We start from the raw sequence: 22,225 nt of genomic DNA on the forward strand, positions 1-22,225 counted from the left end.
AATAAATTGTTGAACTAATTTCTTACTAACATTTCCAGTTTTGCTAAATAAAAAAAAGTTTGCAAACAAGCAGCATTATCATAACTACAGTAATTCCATCAGAGTTTGGGTGACACTTGATTAGTTTCATCACAGATCACAAGTATTATGGCTTGTAAATGAACAAACCAGACAATCTCAAATGTTGTTTTGCTCTTGAATTTGTGCTGCAAAAATGCAGCGATTTGAAGTTAAAACATCTTTATGATGGATTTGTTTCTTACAAATGCATAGCTTTCCACTTCACAAGACACTAATTAATGGACTGGAGTGGTGTGGATTATTGTGATGTTTTTATCAGCTGTTTGGACTCTCATTTTGACGGCACCCATTCACTGCAGAGGATCCCTTGCTGAGCAAGTGATGTAATGCTACATTTCTCCATATCTGTTCTGATGAAGAAACAAACTCTACATCTTGGGTGACCTGAAGGCAAGTAAATTTGAAGCAAAATTTAATTTTTGAGTGAACTAAGCACTGATTTTTGCATCCATGTGAAAACTATACACTGTATATAAGACAGTTAACTTAATTTTATCTACAGGACATGTTAAACGTAATATTAGCCACACATACTCACAGTTTTATTAACAATACAAATGTACACCTTTAGACAGGTTCTGCTTTGTTATCTCTCTCTCTCTGTCTGGCCTGGTAGTCCTTGCTTAGGGAAGCAACAGTTATTTAGTTTTTTCCTCATATAGAGCACCCATTTAAATGTCCCTTTACCACCTACTTAATGCTCAGAATACTTGGAGATGTAGGCTGTGCTTTGCTCCTGGTTGCTATGGTGCCGTTGGCAGCAGGCTGGAATAGGTAATAAACATTTGTAGAGTGTTATAAATGATTCCCAGCTTAAATCCCTCTTGTCCTTTTTATTGGAGACTTTCACCTTGTAAACCTTCAAAGGCACTGTCTGTATCAGGCGCCTGGAGCCATTTAAGATATTAAAATACTGTACATTGATCACCTCTGTTGGCTTGCATTAAAATCGCATTTCTGAATATAATAAAAAATTATTATATTATTTACGTGTATGCATTTTGCAGACACTTTTATCCAAAGCAACTTATAAAAGGGGAACACAAGCAATTCATCTAAGAGCCAACACTTTCCGTAATATGTCAGGTTTATTAGACAACTAAATTAGGAATTAAGCTAGAGAAGAGGAGAAATGCAGGAGAAACTAAATAAATCTAATAAATTAATATGTCTAATAAATAACAATACATATCTTAGCAAACATAAAACTGGCTTGATACTGAATCTTCCTGTCAGAACATTAAAATGTCCTTGCATTAATATTCATAGGCTCAGTCTTTCTATACATAGAGTTGTCACATACTCCTTTGTAATCTGTTTCTAACCTCTGTTTCGCCTGTGACTTGACAGTTCACGTTTCTGCTTTACAAGCCTCACAGCCACTTCACTAAACCTGTTTAGCTAGTTAAATAAAGCAAGAAGATCAAGCCAAAATGCTAACAAGAAGAAAAGCACAAGGGGCTGAAGGTGGAGGGGGTTACAGAGGGCTTGAAGGGCCAACAGCCAAAAACATTGGCACTCTCGCGTAACCCAGGGTTAATTAGAACAAGTGCCAAGAATCTGCAAAAGTGTGAATGAACTTGCAGAATGTTTTGCGTTTCTTTTCTTTCCCCTTTCATGCACAGTACAAATATGTTGAGCTTTATGGTTAGAGAGCATGAATTTAAATTATTTTCCCATCTTCCTTGTGCGGCCAAACTTCTGTATTATGAGGATTAGCACCATAGGCCATGATTTTATTTAAGGCTGCATGAATGAATGAATGAATTATTGAATTTTCTGATAAAAAGTGTGATTGAGATTTAAACAATTTTGAAAAAAAAAAATTAATTATATATCAATAAATACCAAATAAATAAATAAATAGCTATTGTAATATTTAAAGTGGTAAAATAAAAAAAATTTAGTATTTAAGAAAAAAATATTTTAGAGTACTGTAAAATTTCAATATCTTAATTTGTTCATTTTTCAGCTTTTGCTTAGGTGGAAAATAGCTTCTCCTATGTTTACAGCAGCTGATTTATTAGCACTTGTCATCACAAGTTTAGGAAGGTGGTTGGTACATTATATTATCACACTTGATAATTAATTACAAATTAATTACAGTGACATTTCACCCAAATATTGTATGAAAAAGAGTTTTTTGTGTGTGTTAAATGGATAAAACGAATCTTCTGCATGTAAAACAACACAAGGAAGAGTAAATGACTGTGAAGTATCCCTTTAATTCAGTGCAAGTGTGTTTTGGCTCCAGATCTAGTCTGAACAAGAAAGGAGCTAGAAAGTGAGAAATTGCTTCGTAAAAGCAATGAAATCATAATGTTTACCAAGTTAATGATATTGCTCTTTGTTTTTCTTTTCCCTAGTGAAAGAAAAACTGTGTTTTGGGACATGAACGGCAACCACTGTGTCCTGTTTGTGTGGGAAGAAACTATGCAGAAAAATAGGAATTTTCTCTCTTAAAAATGAGTGGAAACACTTAGAAACAGTCCAGGTACTGATTCTGCAGCCGCAGTCTTAGTGCACAGCGCATATTTTCTGTCTATGTGGTTGACAATCTGTTTACTTGAAGGGCCCTGTGCACACGGCACATGTTCCTACATGTGCACACCAGCCTAAGACAGAAATTGGTAATGGTTAAGCAGGGAAAGAGCAGGATTTGGGCACTATCATGTCTTATAAGTGACATGCTGTAAATTATAAAAGGGAAAAATCAAGACACATTAGACAATGACAATGATATTTGGAAAAATTAATGGGGGTTGCATAAGAACTGTGATGTTTTTGGTCTCAAGGCCTTTAGAATCCACTTTCCTAGGCTTGTTTGAGTTAGAAACAGAGAGTGTCTGTTGGTCCCTGTCTCGCCTCTGTAAACTGTGGTCATGGCCATCCTGAGAATTTGCCTTTACCTGCCCCCATGTTTGCATCTGTTACAGGCCGTATAAGAGAATTTAAGAGGCCTCTAAACACACCAGTGCTTTTCACACTTTATTTTGTGCAGGACTGCTTGAAATCTTCTGAGCACTATTATATTATACATGCAGAGGGAAAGAGTGTGAACATATGCAGACATCCTCAGATCTGTCATTTTTTTCATCTAGATGTGCAGAGACTGCTATAAGTAAACCATATGCAGACTGTCATCCCCTAAAGAGTGTAAACACTGTGGCGTTCCACAAACACGCTTGCTTTGTTGGAGCGGTTTAACATGTTAACCTTGTTCAGCCAATGGCGTGACTTGGAGGTGTGGCTACCTGTTTGTCTGTATTTGGGAAACCTGTTTGTAAGCCATTATGTATAGCGATTCCATTTGATGCCACTAATATGCAGTAGGACAAACTGTTGTGTGCCTTCAAACCAATCATTCAGCTGATGGACAAAAAATTTCAAGCAGACAAAAGAATCATTGATTGTAAAAACTGGACAATACCTAGAACAGGATTTCCCAAACTGTGAACCCCTGGGGGTTTGTGAGGGAACTGCAAGGGGTTCGTGAGTCGATGAAAATCTAACCAAAAGTTGCAATTATCAAATCGCAAAAGGTTGCAATTTAGTCTGATGCACTATGTGTTTCAGTGTTCATTTACACACCAGCAGCTCATGATCAGGTGTTTTCAGTCTCTCAGAATGGTCAGTGCTGGACCTAAGTTGGTAACACTTTAGATTTGGGAACACATATTCTCTTATCTAAGAGTTTTCCCTCAATAAATTTGCTGCTTATTATACTGTAGGTAGTTTAGGTATATGAGGATATGTCAAATATGATCATGCAGAATAAGGCATTAATGTGTGCTTTATAAACAGCCAATATGCTTATAATATGCATGCTAATAAGCAACTAGTTAATAGTGAGAATTGGTCCTTAAAATAAAGTGTTACCTGCAAGTTTTCAACCTTTTATTGGTTAATTTGTAAACCCGTTGTCAATTAAACAGTCTAAAGGTCTCCCCTGCAGATTTCTGCCAAAAATAAAATCTTGAAGGTTTAACATTTGACAGTGAGGCATTATAACTTGCAATGTAAAATATCAAATTACTTTTTATGTTAAAATACAATAAAAATGTAATAATATTTTATTAATATTATTATTAAAGTAGACTGCATTCCTAAAAACAACAGTGTGAACTTAATGTAGACTGAGACACTATCACAAGATCCAATTTAAAGTCCAGCTACAAAGTCAATGCAAAGACTGTTTGTTTTTCAACTCTGTTCAGTCTTATTTGGTTCTTGTAAAAATTGAAGCCAAGTGTGAACAGCCTTTTAAAGCAACTATTTCTATTAGCATCAAAGTGTGGCATTCTTTATGCCTGGATGTTTCAGCAGCAGCAATACGAGAGGTTTAAGTGTTTAGCACATTGCAGTTCAAATTGCAATTTCAATATACAACAAAATAATATATATATATTTTTTTAAACAAGTTATGCTGCCTAATGCTATGAATCAGTCATTTAAAAATAAAAACAATTAAAATAAAACACTCACAGAAAAATAGAAATATTTTATTTGTTTAACTGCATGTCATGACCTTTAGCTGACATCAGAGAACCTTGAATATGTAAATGTGTTGTTAAATTATTAATTTAATAATAATAAAAATCTCAGGGGGTGCTTATTTGAGAGAACTTTTTTTGTTGAAGGTGTTTGGCTGACAATTTTTTTTGTAAATCCCTGAACTGTAACATTAAGACAGCACAACTGATCACATTTGTATCTTTTACAGCCTCATTTTTATTCATTCATAATTCAATATGGCATCGTCTCTCACTTAGGTTCGAATTTTCTCCATTCGCCTGCTGTTGGCAGGTGTGGCAAATAATCTCTGAGAGATGTGAGAGATGATCTGTTCTGAAACATAATCTCATTCAGACCCAGTGATAAATGACAAGGTACAGAATGAAGGATTTGAGGATCTTGTCTCTGGACAGATGGGTGATGGTTATATTCATTTTTTGAGCTTGATATGGCCTAACTGCTGTGAAAACCACCTCTCAACTTCTCAAATCCCTTGTAGCAGCCTTGTTTTTAAAGTTGTACTCATCAGAATAGCGAGCAAGGTTTGAAGGCATTGTGTTCTTGTTCTGTTAAAATAACCCACTACAATCACAGAGCAGTGACTAAGGCCTCTGGCATGCCAAAAATGGTATTTATCACTTACTATTGGTGTAAAATAAGCAGTCAGGACTTTTTCCATGTTGATGGCCAGGCAGGTCAGTGGCCAGGGCGTGTGGGGTTCAGAAAGACACTGTATACCTGGAATTGGACTGACAGATGTAGACGACTTTTATGGTCATGGAAAAGTACTGAAATAAATGTTGTGCTGATTATCACCCCTGCCTGGCGATAATCCACTTGAAATGAGATATTGGAAATTCACTGCATATATCAGTTGCCACAAAGAAATCTGTGCAAGGCTATTTTGACTTGCTGCGTTGTACTGTCTGAGACTTAATAGATTTCTCTGTCTGATTCCCTCTAGAATCGGTATATGATCTTCTCCCAAAAGAGCTGCAGCTGCCATCTTCTAGAGAGCAGAACGCAGCCGCTATGAGTCAAAAAAGTGGTGGAGAGGCAGGACCTCCGCCGTCGATGGCTGTCGCCGCAGGTAAGCTTTGTTTTCACATTTTAAACCATCTTTTCTCTCAGATGCTGAAGACTGGAGCTAAGGCCTGCATCGTGATGCATATTCACCTGCCCACATTTTTTGTGGTTGATTAATTTGGTTCAAGCAAAATGGTCTTTATATGACAGGTGGTTTGAGGGGAGGGTGTGGTGGCATCAGAGGAATGTCGTTTCAGAGATGGAGCAAGCTTTCGATAAAAGATAACAGACAACTAACATTTCTGTTTTTTGGAGTAACATGCACAGAGTGCAATGAATTGTTCACAATAGGACCAGAAAATAGGGACATTTAAGTACAGAAAGCTGTTTTAATTGTAAATATTAAAATAATACTCTGTTAATTAATCTGGAAAATATATCTGATAGCATATAGATTGGGTTTGTGGTCCAAACAGAATTTTATTCCTTTGTTGGGCCTTGCTGAAAAAATATATATAAGGAAAACCATAAAAAAAATTAATTAATTTATGTGGGGAAAAAAGATATTTCAGAGAAAACAAAACGTTTATTGGGGCATCAGAGTAGCAAATATTTTTTAAATTACATTTAAATCAAAAGCAATTTTTTTTACTTGGTATTTAACATACTCAACATTAATAATAATAATAATAATAAACACAAGTCTTACTTTATGAAATTCCATTTGCCGCTCCGGCATTGTTCTAGCTTTGTGAATGAACATAATTGGCTCAGTGCCTCTAAGTCTCAAATTTCCAAAAAACCCCTGAAATTATTTAAACAACTGAACAAACATACATACATACATACATTCAAATAAATAAAAACCTAAATAAGAAAATCTGTTCACTATAAAATCTGTTTTATGAATTTTAGATTTTTTTTGTATAAAATTCCAATCTGCATTAACATATACAAAATGTATTCTCAGAAATTATATATGCAAACAATGTATAATTGGCAATCATTACAATTTCTCCTGACTTGCATTGAACACTGAGGAAAGAATCTGTCCACAGTGAAAACACTCCTCAGAACTTTTACTTTGAGTTCCTATTTGTACATTCAAAATGCAATTCACTTTAGTTTCTTTTACTCTGCCCCTTATCAAAGTGCCCAGGTTTAGGGTGAGTTTCTGTAAGCCAGAAGTCTGTTGCCTTTGGACATCTGTACCTAACTGCAGCCAAATGCATCCCTCTGACGAGGCAGGACATGCTGGCTGCAGCTGAAGGAAGGTGACGTATTTTCCAGCTTAAATGAATTTCATTGTGGGTTTTTAGGTTTCACTGCAAACTGGACTTGCTTATTCTGGCTATTCTCTCTTCTAGTTTAATTCATATTTTATTTGTGTATAATGTATTTGTGAATATGTTCTTAGCAATTAAACAAGTCCGTTATTTTCTTTGACCCGTTGTTTGGCATTTGTTTTTCTTTGTTTGCTTGTAGTTTTGTGTTTTTGTTTTGTTCATTGTTTATTTATTTGTGTTTATTGTTTTGTTTTGTTCTGTTGTGTTTTGATGTGTTGTGTTGTTTTGTATCTACTTTTGAGTTTTATTTTGTTTTGTTAGGGACAACTCTTTTGCCACATTCATGTCCCGTCAAATATTGTCTTCCCGCTGTTGAGTGTGAATATTTTGGGTTCAAATGTATCATCGTCTTGCCTTTTATTACCTTTAATATCTTCTGTTTTACACTGAATAATAACAAAACATACATGCAAGGTATTGTTCCTTTCTCGAGATATCTTTTCATGCGATTTTCATACTTGTGAAAAATAATGGGCCAGTAAATAATTTTTCATTATAATGTAAAGTTAGGTTTTTAATTCAGTTTTTCCATGTGTTTTAACGAAACATTCTAGATGTTTATCTGTTCATCGAAATTTATATTTATATTATATATTTATTTAAATTTATATATATTGAGGCTCAACATATGAATTAACTGGAATGTACACTAATGATCAAAAAAATTTGGGATAGTTAAGATTTTTCATGTTTTTGAAAAGAAGCCTTTTCAAAAGTATCAAAAATACAATAAAACATTAATATTATTACTACAACAAACAAACGATTTAAAGCAGTTGTGCTGATTAATATTTTTTATGGAATTTCTTTCTTTTTAAATGTTACTTGCCCCAGACTTTTGAAGTAGTGCATTACAGTTTTCACATAAATATTAAGCGACAAAAAATAAGAAATGTTTCTTGAACAGCAAATCAGCATATTAGAATGAATTCTGAAGGATCATGTGACACTGAAGACTGAAGTAGTGAATTAAAAATAATTTTACTGTATTTTTGATCAATTAAATGCAGCCTTGGTCAGCATAAGAGACTTCTTTCAAAAACAGTAATACATATTAATTATTCCAAACCTTTGACCAGTAGGGCACATGCTGCTCTATTCAGATTAGTTCATTTTGCCCCTCTCTGTGTTCTACCCCCAGCCTGCCTCCTAAACTCAAACTAATCTCTCAGTCTGTTGTGGGACCCTCTCATGTGACCATGGGTCTCTCTAATATTGAGTCAGGATGATTTCCAATGATTTTGTTACTGTTATTTTTAAACTTTTTTTCCCATCTAATTGAATTTAAATGTTTATTTTTCTTCTGAGATGGAATCAACTGCAAGAATTATGCTGCCTAAATCAATAAAAGTGTAATTCTCTCACTGCTCCCCTGCTGGAATATGTGTCCTCCGTTGGTGAATTCAGATTACATTTTAGTTTGGCCCCTCGGGGCCCCTGTTGGCTTGTGTTACAGTTTCTATCAATAGTGAAAGCTCTGAGGGCTCAGTATAACACAACACAACACACTCAGGTTGCTGTGTTAAGTTGGTCATTTGCCGAGTAAAGACTACAGTGCGGTCAAAAAACATGCAGGCCTGACTAATGAATCAGAGGGGGTCTTGTAACTCTGACACAGATTGTCCAAAGTTGATATACTATCTGTTATCTATCTCCTGTTTATCGTCTAATGAATATGAATCTTTTGACTCCGTTGAATTTATCTAACCTGCATTTTTCCCATATTAACGTTCCTAAATTCCTATCAAAGTTGATGTTACACTGGACTTCAGACCTACTTTACATAGAAAGTTGATTTGCAGCCACTTTTAGCCACCTTAAAGAGGCAGAAGAGACAGACGCTTTGTGTTTCAGTGTCTGTATTGTTGCACGCTTGTCAAGAAGTTGCAACGTAATGCATAATGAAAAACTCTGGCTTTGTAGTCCTCCACCAGAACAGGGTTTCAATTAATTTCATTAACAATTCTGCACAAACATTGGAGCAGATGACTCAAATGTCACTGTATCAGATGTCAAACTGGCAAATCGTTTCTCCTTCGTCTTGATATGACAGAGAAAAATAATCAGTTTTACAAATATTTGACATTTTTTGATGCATATGACTCCTATGCTAACCTAGAAACATAATATAAAGATCTGAAAAATGCATTTGATGCCTTTGATTGCCTCAAAATCAAATAGTTGAAACTCATACATGTCACACCCACATTTGGTTTGGTTCAGCTGATCAGGAAGGATGATTTCAATTATATTGAATAGACAATGGTTTGTGGTTACTATTATTGTCACATGTCAGACAGTATTTCGCACATGGAAAGAGTTCTTCCTGATTTAATTATGTACGGCTTGACCACACTTCCTGTGCATGCAGGTGTCCTCATGTTTATCATGCCACATTTATGCAGCCGTTTGATCAATCCCATTAAAATAATTCATTAAAACTGTTTATGTTGTGAGACACAACAACGAATCTTATAAATGAGGATATGTATAAGGCATAAACAGCAAGGAAATTATAATAAAGCTTATCAGTTTCACGTTTTGGGATAAATGCTGAAGGTGGATGCAAATCATTCTCTCTGATTTATGTGTGAGTATTATTGTTTCACTGGATGTTAACCAGGTTTTGTTACTGAATCAGTTCGTGTAGAAACTAAACTATTGTGGATGCATCCTCTACCATTATGATTTGCATATGAGTCATCGTGGTTTCATGGTAAATTGTGAGGATGGTAAAAGAATGGGAAGTCACATTATATAGTGCTTTATACTATTGTAAAATCCATCGGTTAATAGGCAGTCGTGGCATGGTTAGAGAGTTCGACTTGTAACCTGAAGGTCGTAGGTTCGAGTCTCAGGTCCGGCAGGGATTGTAGGTGGGGGGAGTGAATAACCAACACTCTCTCCACCCTCAATACCACGACTGAGACCCTTGAGCAAGGCACCGAACCCCCAACTGCTCCCTGGGCGCCGCAGCTGCTGCAGGTGTATGTGTGTTCACTACTGTGTGTGTGCACGTTGGATGGGTTAAATGCAGAGCACAATTCTGAGTATGGGTCACCATACTTGGCCACACACCACTCTGCCCCCCACTCCCCCCTTATGAAACCATTTCAGCTAGAAAGCAGATCTGCAGAAGATAATAGTGTTGTTATTGAGCTCAGTTTAGTTTAGTTCAATTCATTTCAATAGAGTTAATGATAAGTAAGTTAATAAATTACATGAAACGAGTTTAATTCAGCAGTAAGCAGTTCTATAGAAGATAATAGTGTCATTATCCAGTTCAATTCATTGATATATTAGTGAGGATTAGTTGTCTTTTATTGTTGTCAGTCTTTGCTGTATATGTATTCAATTCTAAAGTATTCCACTTGAGCAAGGACAAATGTACCAAACTATACTGTACTTCTATGAAAAATGTTTTTCACATTTGACTGCCATATGACTTTTGTTTAGAATTTTTTTTTATTCATTTTTAAAATACATTTTTATTTTATTCACCTTTTAATATTTTTATTTTCAAAGAAATTCCATTTGGATGCCTTGTAAGCACATGATTGATACACATCTTAATTTAAAGGACGCAGCAATGAATGTTTTCATTCATGATCCTTTCTCCAAAGAATTAAAGAAGTTGCGAAACAGTGTTAGTATAATGCTGGTTGTTGCAACAGGGCATTATTCTCACATATTTGAGCATTTGGAATGGGAAGACTGGACTGGGGAGGACTAGAATGTGGCCAGATTAGCCTAGACTACAGCCTTCCAAATGTAAACACTGTCATCAGACTGATGATTATGTTTTTATGTAACATTTTTCCACAGCCATTGTGGTTAGAAACTGTTTTTTGAAAAAAAAAAAAAAAAAAACATTTTTTAGAGGCATAAGCGATCCCCAAATAAACATTTTATGGATATGATTACAATGCAGAATCCATTTCACAAGGTTTTTGTAAAGAGCACATTCTGAGATTGCAACATACAGAATTTGAGTTTGTTTTATAAGGAGGGGCGTCAAGCTCACCCCATTGTTATTGTCATTCAGTGGACTCAATATCTCATTCAAATTACATCATTCATATTGTAATGGTTCATAGGCTTTTTTCAAACAAAGGAGCCAAGCATCACAGGTAGATATGCATGTTGTGTTTCTAATTATTCGTCTGGCTGAGTCTGTAGCGGCTCTTAGAACTGCTTAGAGGATGGTTTTGGACAATTTTTTAGCCATGGTCAGCCATGTAGACTTTTCATAGAATTTTTATGTAAAATATCACAAAATATTTTCAATCCTTTGTTGCCTCAGGAAGACACTATTCAGAGGATCTCATAGTGTTCACCTTTTTTCCCCACTATTCCTACAAATACTAAAATACCAATCCAATCCCGCTTAAAATAGACCATCTTCAGAGTATGATAAAAAAAAAAAAAATTCTTTTTTTTTTTATTTTTGTATTCAACCCATCTGGCTGTTTCTGTGATGCCCTTGTCTTGTTAAGTCTCGGCCGTGTGGTTTGGTGGTTGAAGATCTAGATTACTGAAATGTTGGTTGGTACCACCCATGATGCAGCTCAGGAACCATCCCAGTTTTGCAATGTACATCAGATCCTTTTGGTGCTTGGCCTCAAAACACTTTCATTTCATCCATTTCATCATCTTGCAGTACAACAGATAAATGTTAAAGAAATATTGAGACTGCATAAGGTTTAAACAGTTAGTTCAACTAAGAATGAAAAGTGGATATTCAAACATAATTTTTGAAACACAAATGAGGATACTTTTAAAATTCATTTTTGCCCATCATTTTGTAGTCCATACGAGTCAAGCGGTTTAATCTTCAGTCTTCAAAAAAGACATAATCGCGTACAGATTTAAGTTAGGCTTTTATATACATATTAACATTTATCAGTGCAAGTGCAAAAAGCTCATCAAATATGGTAAATAGAAGCTAAAAGTACTTGCTTAACACGAAAAAAAGCATAAAATTGTTTATGGAATTCTAAATTAAATCTATTCATTATGTAAAGCGATCATGTTTCTTCAGAGGACTTTGATTTAACAGCTCAATTCATATGCAGTGTTGGGGAAAGTTACTTTTAAAAGTGATGCTTTAAAATATTGCGTTACTCCATAAAAAGTAGGCTAATTGGGTTACGTTTGATGGAAAATAATGCATTACATTACTTTCGTGTTACTTTTTGTCACCTGAGCTGGGCTTGCTTATTTATTTTAATAACAGAAAACCCAAAAGTTATATTTTTGGCAACTGTAATGGAATTAACTTTTTGAAGCATCAACAATTTTGGTTGTGTGGGCTTTCAATGGATGGACAAAATTTTTTAGAATATATATATGTATATAAATAAAAGTATTTTGAAGTTACACGTAAGTGTTATGGGTTTCAAACAATAAGAGGATGAGTAAAATTATGATTTTTTTTGGGAGAACTATCCTTTTAATACATTATTTTTCAATTTCTTTTTTATTTTCTAATATGCACAATTATGCGAAACAAACTCAATTATTGAATAGGTCTTATACCACCGGCCTTCTTTAAAACTATGAATGCTTTACCTCATCCATTTGTTTAAATGAGGTGTGGATGTTGTGTAGCTTGATTTTCAAGGCAAATTAATACATAATGCCATTAGATGCACTAAAAACAAACAAGTAAAATTGAACAAAGCCTTCTTCATTTTAATATATTTTAATGGTCAGCTTTTATTACTCATTGGTTGTCTCATTTTCATTCCAGGAATTTCTCTCTGAAGCAGGGAGTGTCTGCATACAAAATGCTCTGCAGTTTTCTGCTTCATAGGTCAGACACTGGTTTATGTTGTTTCTGTGGCTATGCTCACTCCCATCAAAATCTGTGCAAATTTGTATAAGAATTTGCTTGCATCATTTGACACATCTGGATGAGAGATGCAGACCCTCAACTGGAATAAATATTGAAACATATGCCATGTAACAGTTTTGAGGGTCATATGCAAGAGCTCATTTACTGTAGATTTCCAATGTATGCTTAAATAAAACCCAAGACATGAGAGGATATTATGGCTAGCGGGCTGTGCGTAATGTCTTGGAGAGTGATGTCATGCCCTGCTCTGCAGTAACTCTACATGAAATGCTTGTTTTTCTTTTTTCACAGATGTTATTCAGCATGATCATTTTGCTCCCGTTGTTTGTTGATTCATTTCCACAGCATTTCAACTGCTTTTTGTTATTTGCCCTAATTGATAGATAATGCTCTGTGAAAGATTAAAAACAGGAACTATTGGAAAGAAAAGATAAAAAGCAATCACGAGAAATGTCTTGAGTTGACGGGACTGTTGGCTCATGATGATACCTTGTCAATGCCTTTATTCACTGTCTAATTGTACACACTGCAGATGCCTCGTCCGCCTCTTCTGCTACGGGCATGGGAAGTCCTCGCAGTGCTTTTCCCACCTCTTCCACCTCAGCTTCAGAGCGGATCGCCGTGCATGAAAGCAGCACGCCGGGAGATGTTAGCAGTCGAAGAAAAGCCGAGGTTCTGGCTGCAGAAAACAAGCTTTCTGGTCGAGAGAAAGGTGGGCAGCAGACCCAGCAGCAACACCAGATGACACCCTCCAAACGGCCTGTCCTCAACATCTCGCCTCCACCCGAGGACCTCTTCGATGACAGCCACATGTCCTGCCAGGATGAGCTGCTTCTCGACTCGGAGCAGAGTAACAGCATCTGGATGGAAAACTCGGTGTCCAACTTCAGCATTGTGAGCTCCAGCTCCTACAATGACAACACTGAAGTTCCCCGTAAGGCCCGTAAGTGCACCCCACGACAGAAGCCCGGGCCAAAGCGGGTCCCTGCTGAAGAAGCCAGCATGGATGTCTTTGATGCAGATAGTGCCAAAGGTCCACACTTTGTGCTCTCGCAACTTGGCCCAGACAGCAAGAGCTGTTCCAAAGCAAGGTGAGTCATTTAGTATACAGTACACTTTAGGCCTTATGGCATTCATAAAAACTTTGCTGCCTCTTTGTTGGAGATTGATGTGAAGGAACCAAAATACTGAATCCAATTAAAGAAATAGATCACTCAAAAAAAAAAAAACATTTATACTGTCAACTATCATTTACTCACCCTCATGTCTTTAGAAACATTTCCCAGCTAAGAACATTATTAAAACGGTATTTCTGAAGGTCCTCTAAACATTTCAAATGTTTTTTCTTAGTTATGTGAACATGGAGCCAGAGGCCCCCTATACACTAGTGCGTTTTCGTTTTAAAACAGCGTTTTAGATTGAAAACGATCCTCGTCTACACTGCCGTTTCCTCTGCGTTTCAGAAACGATCTCCGTCTACACTACACAACTGAAAACGCATGTCACATGACCATTCATGCAGGTACAACCATAGATATGTGTAAGTAGATTCCCTATTATTTAGATGGCGGACACGTCTACGTGTTTGTAGCGGTCGAATGGGGAATCTACCCATACATATCTATGGGTACAACAATGAGCAGGGCGAATGTGGGTAGCCACGCCATCGTTTTCAAAATTCTCCATTTTGGTCCGTTTACACTGAAACGCAACCCCGGAGTTTTCAAACTAAAACGGGGTCTGCAGCGTTTTCAAAAGTCTCCGTTTTCGACCTCGAAAACGCCGGAGTAGTGTATACGATAGGCGTAACCGTAGCAAAAGTTATGCGTTTTAAAACGAAAACGCACTAGTGTAAACGGTGCCTGAGAGACAACATTTAGGGAATGTTCCATTTTATAATTTTGCAAGCATTATAGGAATGTTGCATTTGAATGTTCTCAGAATCATCTGAAACTAAGGAGTAACATTTAAAAATGTTAAAAGAATGTCCGATCACACTTTATATTAAGTGGCCTTAACTACTATATACTTACATGTAAATTAATCATTTGATACAATGCACTTATTGGGTACATACATGTTTTTACATTGTACTTATATTTGAAAAAATATATGCATGTAATTACATCTGTCATTAAATTTTGTAATTGCATATATAATTACACTGTTGACTCATCCCTTGCACCTTAACCCACCCTTAAACCTACCCATGGGAGGAGCCTTATCGTCCAGCCTTATTCATTGCTCCGTTCCAGCGACAAATCTTCTGGCATCCCTCCACCTCCCCTTCTCCTCCTCTTTTCCTCCGCACTACCATTATAGGGAGGGTTCTGACTCTGAGTTCGAGCCGAGCTTCGGGTTTGAGCCTCATGAACTCATGAAACAATGTTTAAATTAGTTTTCTGCTAACGTATTGAGAACAGACCAAATAACTTCAAATACACTTTTTATTAACATTACTAAAAGAATGTCTGTTAATAACTTTGCTAACATTCTCATTGTTTAAATTAAAATGTTATTTCTTAGTGTTCGATGAATGTTCAAAACACCCAGTTTTTTAAATGTTTACAAAACAAAACGTTCCCTGTTAGTTGGGTTCATGCAACTCTTTTCTAGAACATGAAAGTGAATGGCACAAATACGTCTCCAAGGTGTCTGTTAAAGAGCGCTTCATCTGGAAAGCATCTTCTGTGCATAGGCAACTGATAAACATTATTAAAAAGTGAGTTTTACATACATTCTAAATCATAAACTTCTTAAAGACGTGTTCCAGATGAAAACACACATCAAATAGACGTCTCTGAGATGTACATGTGCTATCAGGGATGGTCAAGTTTTGCCTTTATGTTCCGAGAAAGTAAAAATGGGATCACACTGTGACAAAAAAATAAAATTAGTCTCATAATATCACATGTTTGAAGTCTTCCAACTGGATTAACTGGAATTTTCTGTAAAAATCTCTCAACTCTGACTTTTGGTAAGTAACATCTTCTGTAACTAATTTGGGTAAAAATGATGTAGCATTTTCCAGCCTTAATACAGTTATTTGAATGACATGAGAGAGAGAGAGTTAATAGTGACATACATTTTATTTCTGGACAAATTAAAAGGTTCATAAACTGCAATTAACGTAGCTTTTAACTGATGTTCACCATCTTTGTTTCATAGCTCTGATGGACCACAAGCTTCTGGCCTTAAAGGTGGAATACTGTCTTGTCAGTATCCTCAGAAAAGTGAAGGGAAAGAACTGAAGATTGTGGTGCAGCCTGAGACTCAGCATAGAGCGCGTTACCTGACTGAAGGCAGCCGAGGGTCTGTGAAAGACCGAACACAGCAGGGTTTCCCTACTATCAAGGTAGGTCACACAGTTATTTAAGCCAGATTAACCTACAGCAGGTTTTGGAAGAGTACTATTCATCCCTAGTAAAAAAGTAATATATTTAAAATACATTTATTTCATACTAAGTATAGTCCAAATCTATTATCATATTTACTAACATATAACTTGAGACTTACTGATATAAATATTATAATTCAATTTTAGTTGGAGTACTACTTGTGCACAATGCACATTTCTTAATATTAAACCTAAACTGTGTTTTAATGTCACTATTGATGAGGATTTTATGATCTTTGAATAATATCGTCTTTAAATGCAAGAAATTTAAAGTGCATTAAAGTACAATATTAGCTGTTCAAATTTAGCAGACTTTAAGTATTCCAGTTTAAGATACCAAAATTACAATTGCTGTTTTTTTTTAAGTACATAATATGTAAATGTATTTGTATTATACTTAGAATGAAATAAATGTATTTCAAATACATTTTAGTATGTTTATTTTTCACTGGGGATTTCTTTATGTGAAACCTTTTAATGTGGAGGAAAAAACTGTCTTGTGGTTCTTAAATTTCACTATTGCTAAAAGGATGTATGTTACTCTGTTAACCACAAGTTTCTTGATCCTCGCAGCTTGAGGGTGTGAAGGAGTCAGTGGTCCTGCAGATTTTTGTGGGCAATGATGCTGGACGTGTAAAGCCCCATGGATTCTACCAGGCTTGCAGAGTTACAGGCCGTAACACAACCGCCTGTAGGGAAGTGGACATCGAAGGCACCACTGTCATCGAAGTGCCACTGGATCCCAGCAGCAATATGACTCTGGCGTATGTAAAGACATGTCAACTTCGTAAAACTGCATTAGAATTTCAAGCTTTGCATTCAGAGGCTGTAGTGATCAAATGTGGTGGGAGTATTGATACTGACAATGACCAGCTGACGTTCGGGTGTCTCTGCAGTGTAGACTGCGTGGGGATCCTAAAGCTAAGGAATGCCGATGTGGAGGCCCGTATTGGGGTGGCTGGGTCTAAGAAGAAGAGCACCCATGCCAGACTGGTGTTTCGAGTCAACATCCCACGCCCGGATGGCTCTGTGCTCACGTTACAGACCTCGTCGTCTCCCATACTGTGCAGTGAGTGGCTTTGTGTTATTCATAGCATCTCCCTGCTGGCGAGCCCAGCTGGTGCTCTCATCACATAGGAGAGGTAGGGATTAGAAGGGGGTGTAATGAATGTTTATATTATTAAGGCCATAGAGCAACAAAAAAAAAAAAAAAGAATGAATCCAAGGCAGAACATCAGGTGCCTACTGAAGAGAGCTACTAGGTGTGTGGTGAATTGCACTACTTTGTTTTGAAATTTAATTTCTGTGTCACCAGCAAGTATAGGAGTATTTCAGGTTTATTGAAATTTAAGTTCTGCTGACACCATCTGTAGCATTCTGCTGATTATCACAGGAAATGATTTTGATTGTGTTAATAAGGACAGAAAACATATTTGCTTTAGTATTCTAAAGGAATAGTTCATCCGAAAATGAACATTTGTTGAAAATTTACTCACTCTCACAGGCTATCCAAGCCAAGATGTAGATGTTTCTTCATCTGAACAGATTTGGAGAAATGTAGCATTACATCACTTGTTCAGCAATGGATCCTCTGCAGTGAATGGGTGCCGTCAGAATGAGAGTCCAAACAACTGAGAAAAGCATCACAAGTAATCCACACCACTCCAGTCCATCAGTTAACGTCTTGTGAAGTAAAAAGCTGCGTGTTTGTAAGAAACAAAACCATTAACACATTTTTAGCTTCAAACTGTTGTTTGCGGCTAAAGTATGAGTCCTCTATCCATAATATTGCCATAATATAAACTGTTTCGTCTGAATCAGGGGAGAAATATGCACAGATCAAGCACTGTTTACAAGTGAAAACTGTTCTAAACCAATATGTTGGCGGATTTTGGTGGGGGTTGGATGTTTTCACTGGATGAAGGGTTATTATTGATATTTTGGCCCAAAATTATGGTTTAAAAAAAAATGTCATAATGATTAATTTGTTTCTTACAAACATGCAGCTTTTCACTTCACAAGATGTTAATTGATGAATTTGAGGACCATGGATTACTCGTGGATTGTTATTTTGTCATCTTTTTGGACACTCATTCTGACGGCACCCATTCACTGCAGAGGATACATCAGTCTTAAAGATGTGACACTCATGGCGTAAAATGCTGAAGAACACTTAATACTAAAGTAAATAACGCAGACACAATAAAACAATGTGTATGTTAACGATTAATTGCAATTAATTTGATTGTCATGTAATTCATTTTTGATTCAGATTTTTAATCGATAGACAAGTTTATACTAATTCACTTATAATAAATAAAGCAATTGTACCACAGCATTAAATAGCAAAAATGCGAAGCTTGCCTACTTACCATGCATTACTAGCATAATACCAGTTCCTTCATGGTTTCCATGTGTGGATACAAAGCAAAAACAACCAGGATTTTCACTAGTCACAAGCTGATTTGGCTGTATGGCTTTGTTGACCCATACATAATGTCAGATGTGCGAAAACTAAGTATTTAGTCATGGTCTGCTGCACAGAAACATTGTTACCTGGCTGTGTATCCTAATGGTCGTTTTCACTCTTTCTCCGATTGGTTGTTTTTATAGCCCAGCCTGCAGGAGTACCTGAGATTCTCAAGAAGAGTTTGCACAGCTGTTCGGTTAAAGGGGGGAGTGAAGTCTTTATTATTGGAAAAAACTTTCTCAAAGGAACCAAGGTCATATTTCAGGAGAATGCTTCAGGTATCTCTACATGTTAAAACGTATCATGCCCTGCTCTGTGCAGATTTTCCTGCACTGTTTAACCTCTGCCTCTTTGACTGCAGCAGATGATAAATCCTGGAAGGCAGAGGCTGACATTGACATGGAGTTTTTCCATCAGGTAAGCCATAGCATCTGCTGTGTCTATTATTTGACTGTGTGGGCTGATCAAGCATTGCAAAAATAGAGGCAGCTTTGCACAGGTCACAGACATTGGTGTCCCTAATTGTTGCCTGACATGAATATGGAAAGAGCGGCAGATTAATGACCTACATAAACAATCAGTACGCAATACGATTTTTAGTTCTTTTTGAGTAAGTGTTTTGAATGTATCTGCATTTGCAATGACTTGCCCTAAAATGTCAACAGTGATCTTTGTAATTGTCAGTGTTTTTTAATAGATTGAGTGTTGCCACAGCTAGCTCTATTATACTTACAGTATGTATAGGGTCCAAAATTTACACAAATATATGTAAAAAGGGCTAAAAAATAGAGTAAATAAATCTGGTTAGTATTGAAATTGCCAAATGCATGGTCTGACATCCCATTTGATTTGCAGGTGATTTGAGTGAATCATATCAAATTGTCTGATAATCTTCTTTGAAGTCACATAAAGTCGTGGGAATAAGTCGGGGAAGTCGTGGCCTAATGGTTAGAGAGTTGGACTCGTGATCCAAAGGTTGCGGGTTCGAGTCTCCGGGCGGCAGGAATTGTAGGTGGGGGGAGTGAATGTCCAGTGCTCTCTCCACCCTCAATACCACGACTGAGGTGCCCTTGAGCAAGGCACCGAACCCCCAACTGCTCCCCGGGCGCCGCAGCATAAAATGGCTGCCCACTGCTCCGGGTGTGTGTTCACGGTGTGTGTGTGTGTTCACTGCTGTGTGTGTGCACGTTGGATGGGTTAAATGCAGAGCACAAATTCCGAGTATGGGTCACCATACTTGGCTGAATGTCACTTCACTTCACTTCACTTCACTTCACTTCACTTCACATAAAGTACACAAACCATTAAAGTGCCCCTTTTATGGGTTATGAAAGGTTCATATTTTGGTTTTGGGAGTCCCCAACAACAGGCTGACATGCATGCAAGGTCAAAAAACACTTTCATTGTCTTATAATATGCATTTATTTTGACCATATTTGCTCAATGACTCCCAAACGATTCGCTCAACGATTAATTTTTCCAAACCCCTCCTTTGCGTGACGCTAATCTGCGGTGATTGGTCCGATTGGTCTCATTTTCATTTCACCATGCCTGTAATGCCTGATAAAGCAGTGTTTGTGAGCCAGTGCTGCTTTGTGTACGGCAGTGGTCGGCAACAGGCGGCCCGCGGGCCATAAGTGGCCTGCCAGCAATAATATCTGGCCCGTGCCCGTAGCCAGATTATTTTGATAGAGGCTGGTTCTGAAATAGACCTGTCATGACAGCAACAGTTACTCACAATCAGAGTATGTGAGCGGAGCGGAGCGCGAGTGGAGCGGTGTGATTTTGAATGGACCGAGGAGCAGATTTTTTATAAGTCGGAGTGTCGTGGTTTTCACTCGCTCCAAGAGCGCTCCATCACAAGTACAATTTATGCCAAAGATTTTTTTTAAACGGGTCTATTAATTTATACAATGAATTATAGGCCTATAATTCTTATTATTAACACTGCAGTCATCAATGAAAATTCAGAGCAGCTTTATTTCAGGATCTTCAAAAACAACCTGTATTACGCAAAATACGTTTCTTCTCATGTTTTTCACTATATACGAGTCACAAGATAAATATTAAGGGAATAATTTAAGACAATTATATACTGTTATCAGCATATGTTAGTGTCGGGGCTAAGCAAGTTTCTGATGGGGCTATAGCCCCGTCAAGCCCCGCCCTAGCGCCGCCACTGTTGATCGGACACCGCCACACAAATGTGGCTTTTTTTTAATGACTGTCGCAGGATTTTACACAGAGTAACAGCTTACTACCAGTTACAAAATACACTGTGACCGTCAGTCACAGGCAATTCTGGTTGCATTTTTCATCAATTAATATCTAAAATGATCCTTTGACTATGTTCTGGCCCGCCATCTAGTGGTGAAATTTTTTCTCGGCCCGATGCCAAACTTACTTGCCGACCCCTGGTGTATGGCGTTACCAGGGAAACAGCTATTTTTACCGCTGCAAAAGCGGCACCTAGTGGCAAAGAATACATTTGTATTTTCATTCAGACCAATGCGAAAAGACCAACAAGTGGGCAGGCAATATGCTAATGTTTCACGTTGACATCAACATGAAATGGCTTGGGATTCAAACAAATTGTTTCAATGATTCAGAGTGGACTCTTTCTTTGCATTTATTATTAATATTCATTCACTTAGAGCCATGTTACACACTGCATGAAAGGTAATTTTCAAAAATCCATAATAGGGGCACTTTAAATTATATATATACCAGAGACCAGTAATTGTTGCTCATTGATGATGTTATGAGAAAAATAGTCAGACTAAACAGCAGTAAGTAAATAAATAAATAAACTGTGCAATTTTTCTATCTTTGGCTTTCCCCCCTTATAGAATCACCTAATTGTCAAAGTCCCTCCATATCAAAATCCAGCTATCACATCTCCTGTATCTGTTGGTATCTATGTTGTTACGAATGCTGGACGTTCCCATGATGTTCAACCATTTACATACACTCCAGAGCCAGGTCAGTTTAATCTCCACTGTAAACATGACTCTTAATCACAACAGATTTGCTAAAAAAGTATTTCCCATCCCCATTCCTGGAGGCACACCAACAGTACACATTTTGGTCTCCCTTATCTAACCCATCCATATCAGGACTTGGAGTCTAATGAAGAGTTGAATTGGGTGTGTTTCTTTTGGTAGAGTTTGAAAATGTATACTGTGGGTGTGTCTCCAGGAACAGGATTGGGAACCATTCATAAAAATCACTGATCTAGAAACATGTTTTTTTTTACAGTTGTCGATTCTTCTGTGAAAAAGGAAGTCTTGCCTCCAGTGACACCTTGTTGTTTTGAACAAATTAAAGGTGAGCAAACATCTATGTGTCTATTAGCATTACGTAATATTGCTCAATGACAGCCATGGTTATGTAATTGTCACTGGCCCCTTGTCTTTTGTTTCATATAGTAATCGATACTGCCTTGATGACGCCAGTTTTACCTCTTGTTAAACGAGAAGAGGTCACTCCAATGGAGGTCTCCAGTAACCCCTCGGCCTTCAAGGTTTGTATAA

General features: G+C 37.0%; 1 protein-coding gene across 2 annotated transcripts in view; it reads left to right on the forward strand.

Moving 5' to 3' along the window:
- nfat5b (nuclear factor of activated T cells 5b) overlaps positions 1-22,225 on the forward strand; it is a 47,915-nt gene that overhangs the window by 18,175 nt on the left and 7,515 nt on the right. The window contains exons 2-11 of one of the 2 annotated variants that reach the window (XM_079419083.1): positions 5,561-5,686; positions 13,358-13,916; positions 15,994-16,180; positions 16,796-16,986; positions 17,119-17,291; positions 18,836-18,970; positions 19,054-19,109; positions 21,542-21,674; positions 21,951-22,019; positions 22,121-22,215. In XM_079419083.1, coding sequence (XP_079275209.1) covers positions 5,561-5,686; positions 13,358-13,916; positions 15,994-16,180; positions 16,796-16,986; positions 17,119-17,291; positions 18,836-18,970; positions 19,054-19,109; positions 21,542-21,674; positions 21,951-22,019; positions 22,121-22,215 — 1,724 coding nt within the window. Of the gene's footprint in view, positions 1-5,560; positions 5,687-13,357; positions 13,917-15,993; positions 16,181-16,795; positions 17,292-18,835; positions 18,971-19,053; positions 19,110-21,541; positions 21,675-21,950; positions 22,020-22,120; positions 22,216-22,225 lie in introns of both variants that reach the window. The other variant, XM_079419082.1, reaches the window with a different exon arrangement.

This window comes from Barbus barbus, assembly GCF_936440315.1.
Source record: "Barbus barbus genome assembly, chromosome: 1".
Classification (NCBI taxonomy): Eukaryota; Metazoa; Chordata; class Actinopteri; order Cypriniformes; family Cyprinidae; genus Barbus; species Barbus barbus.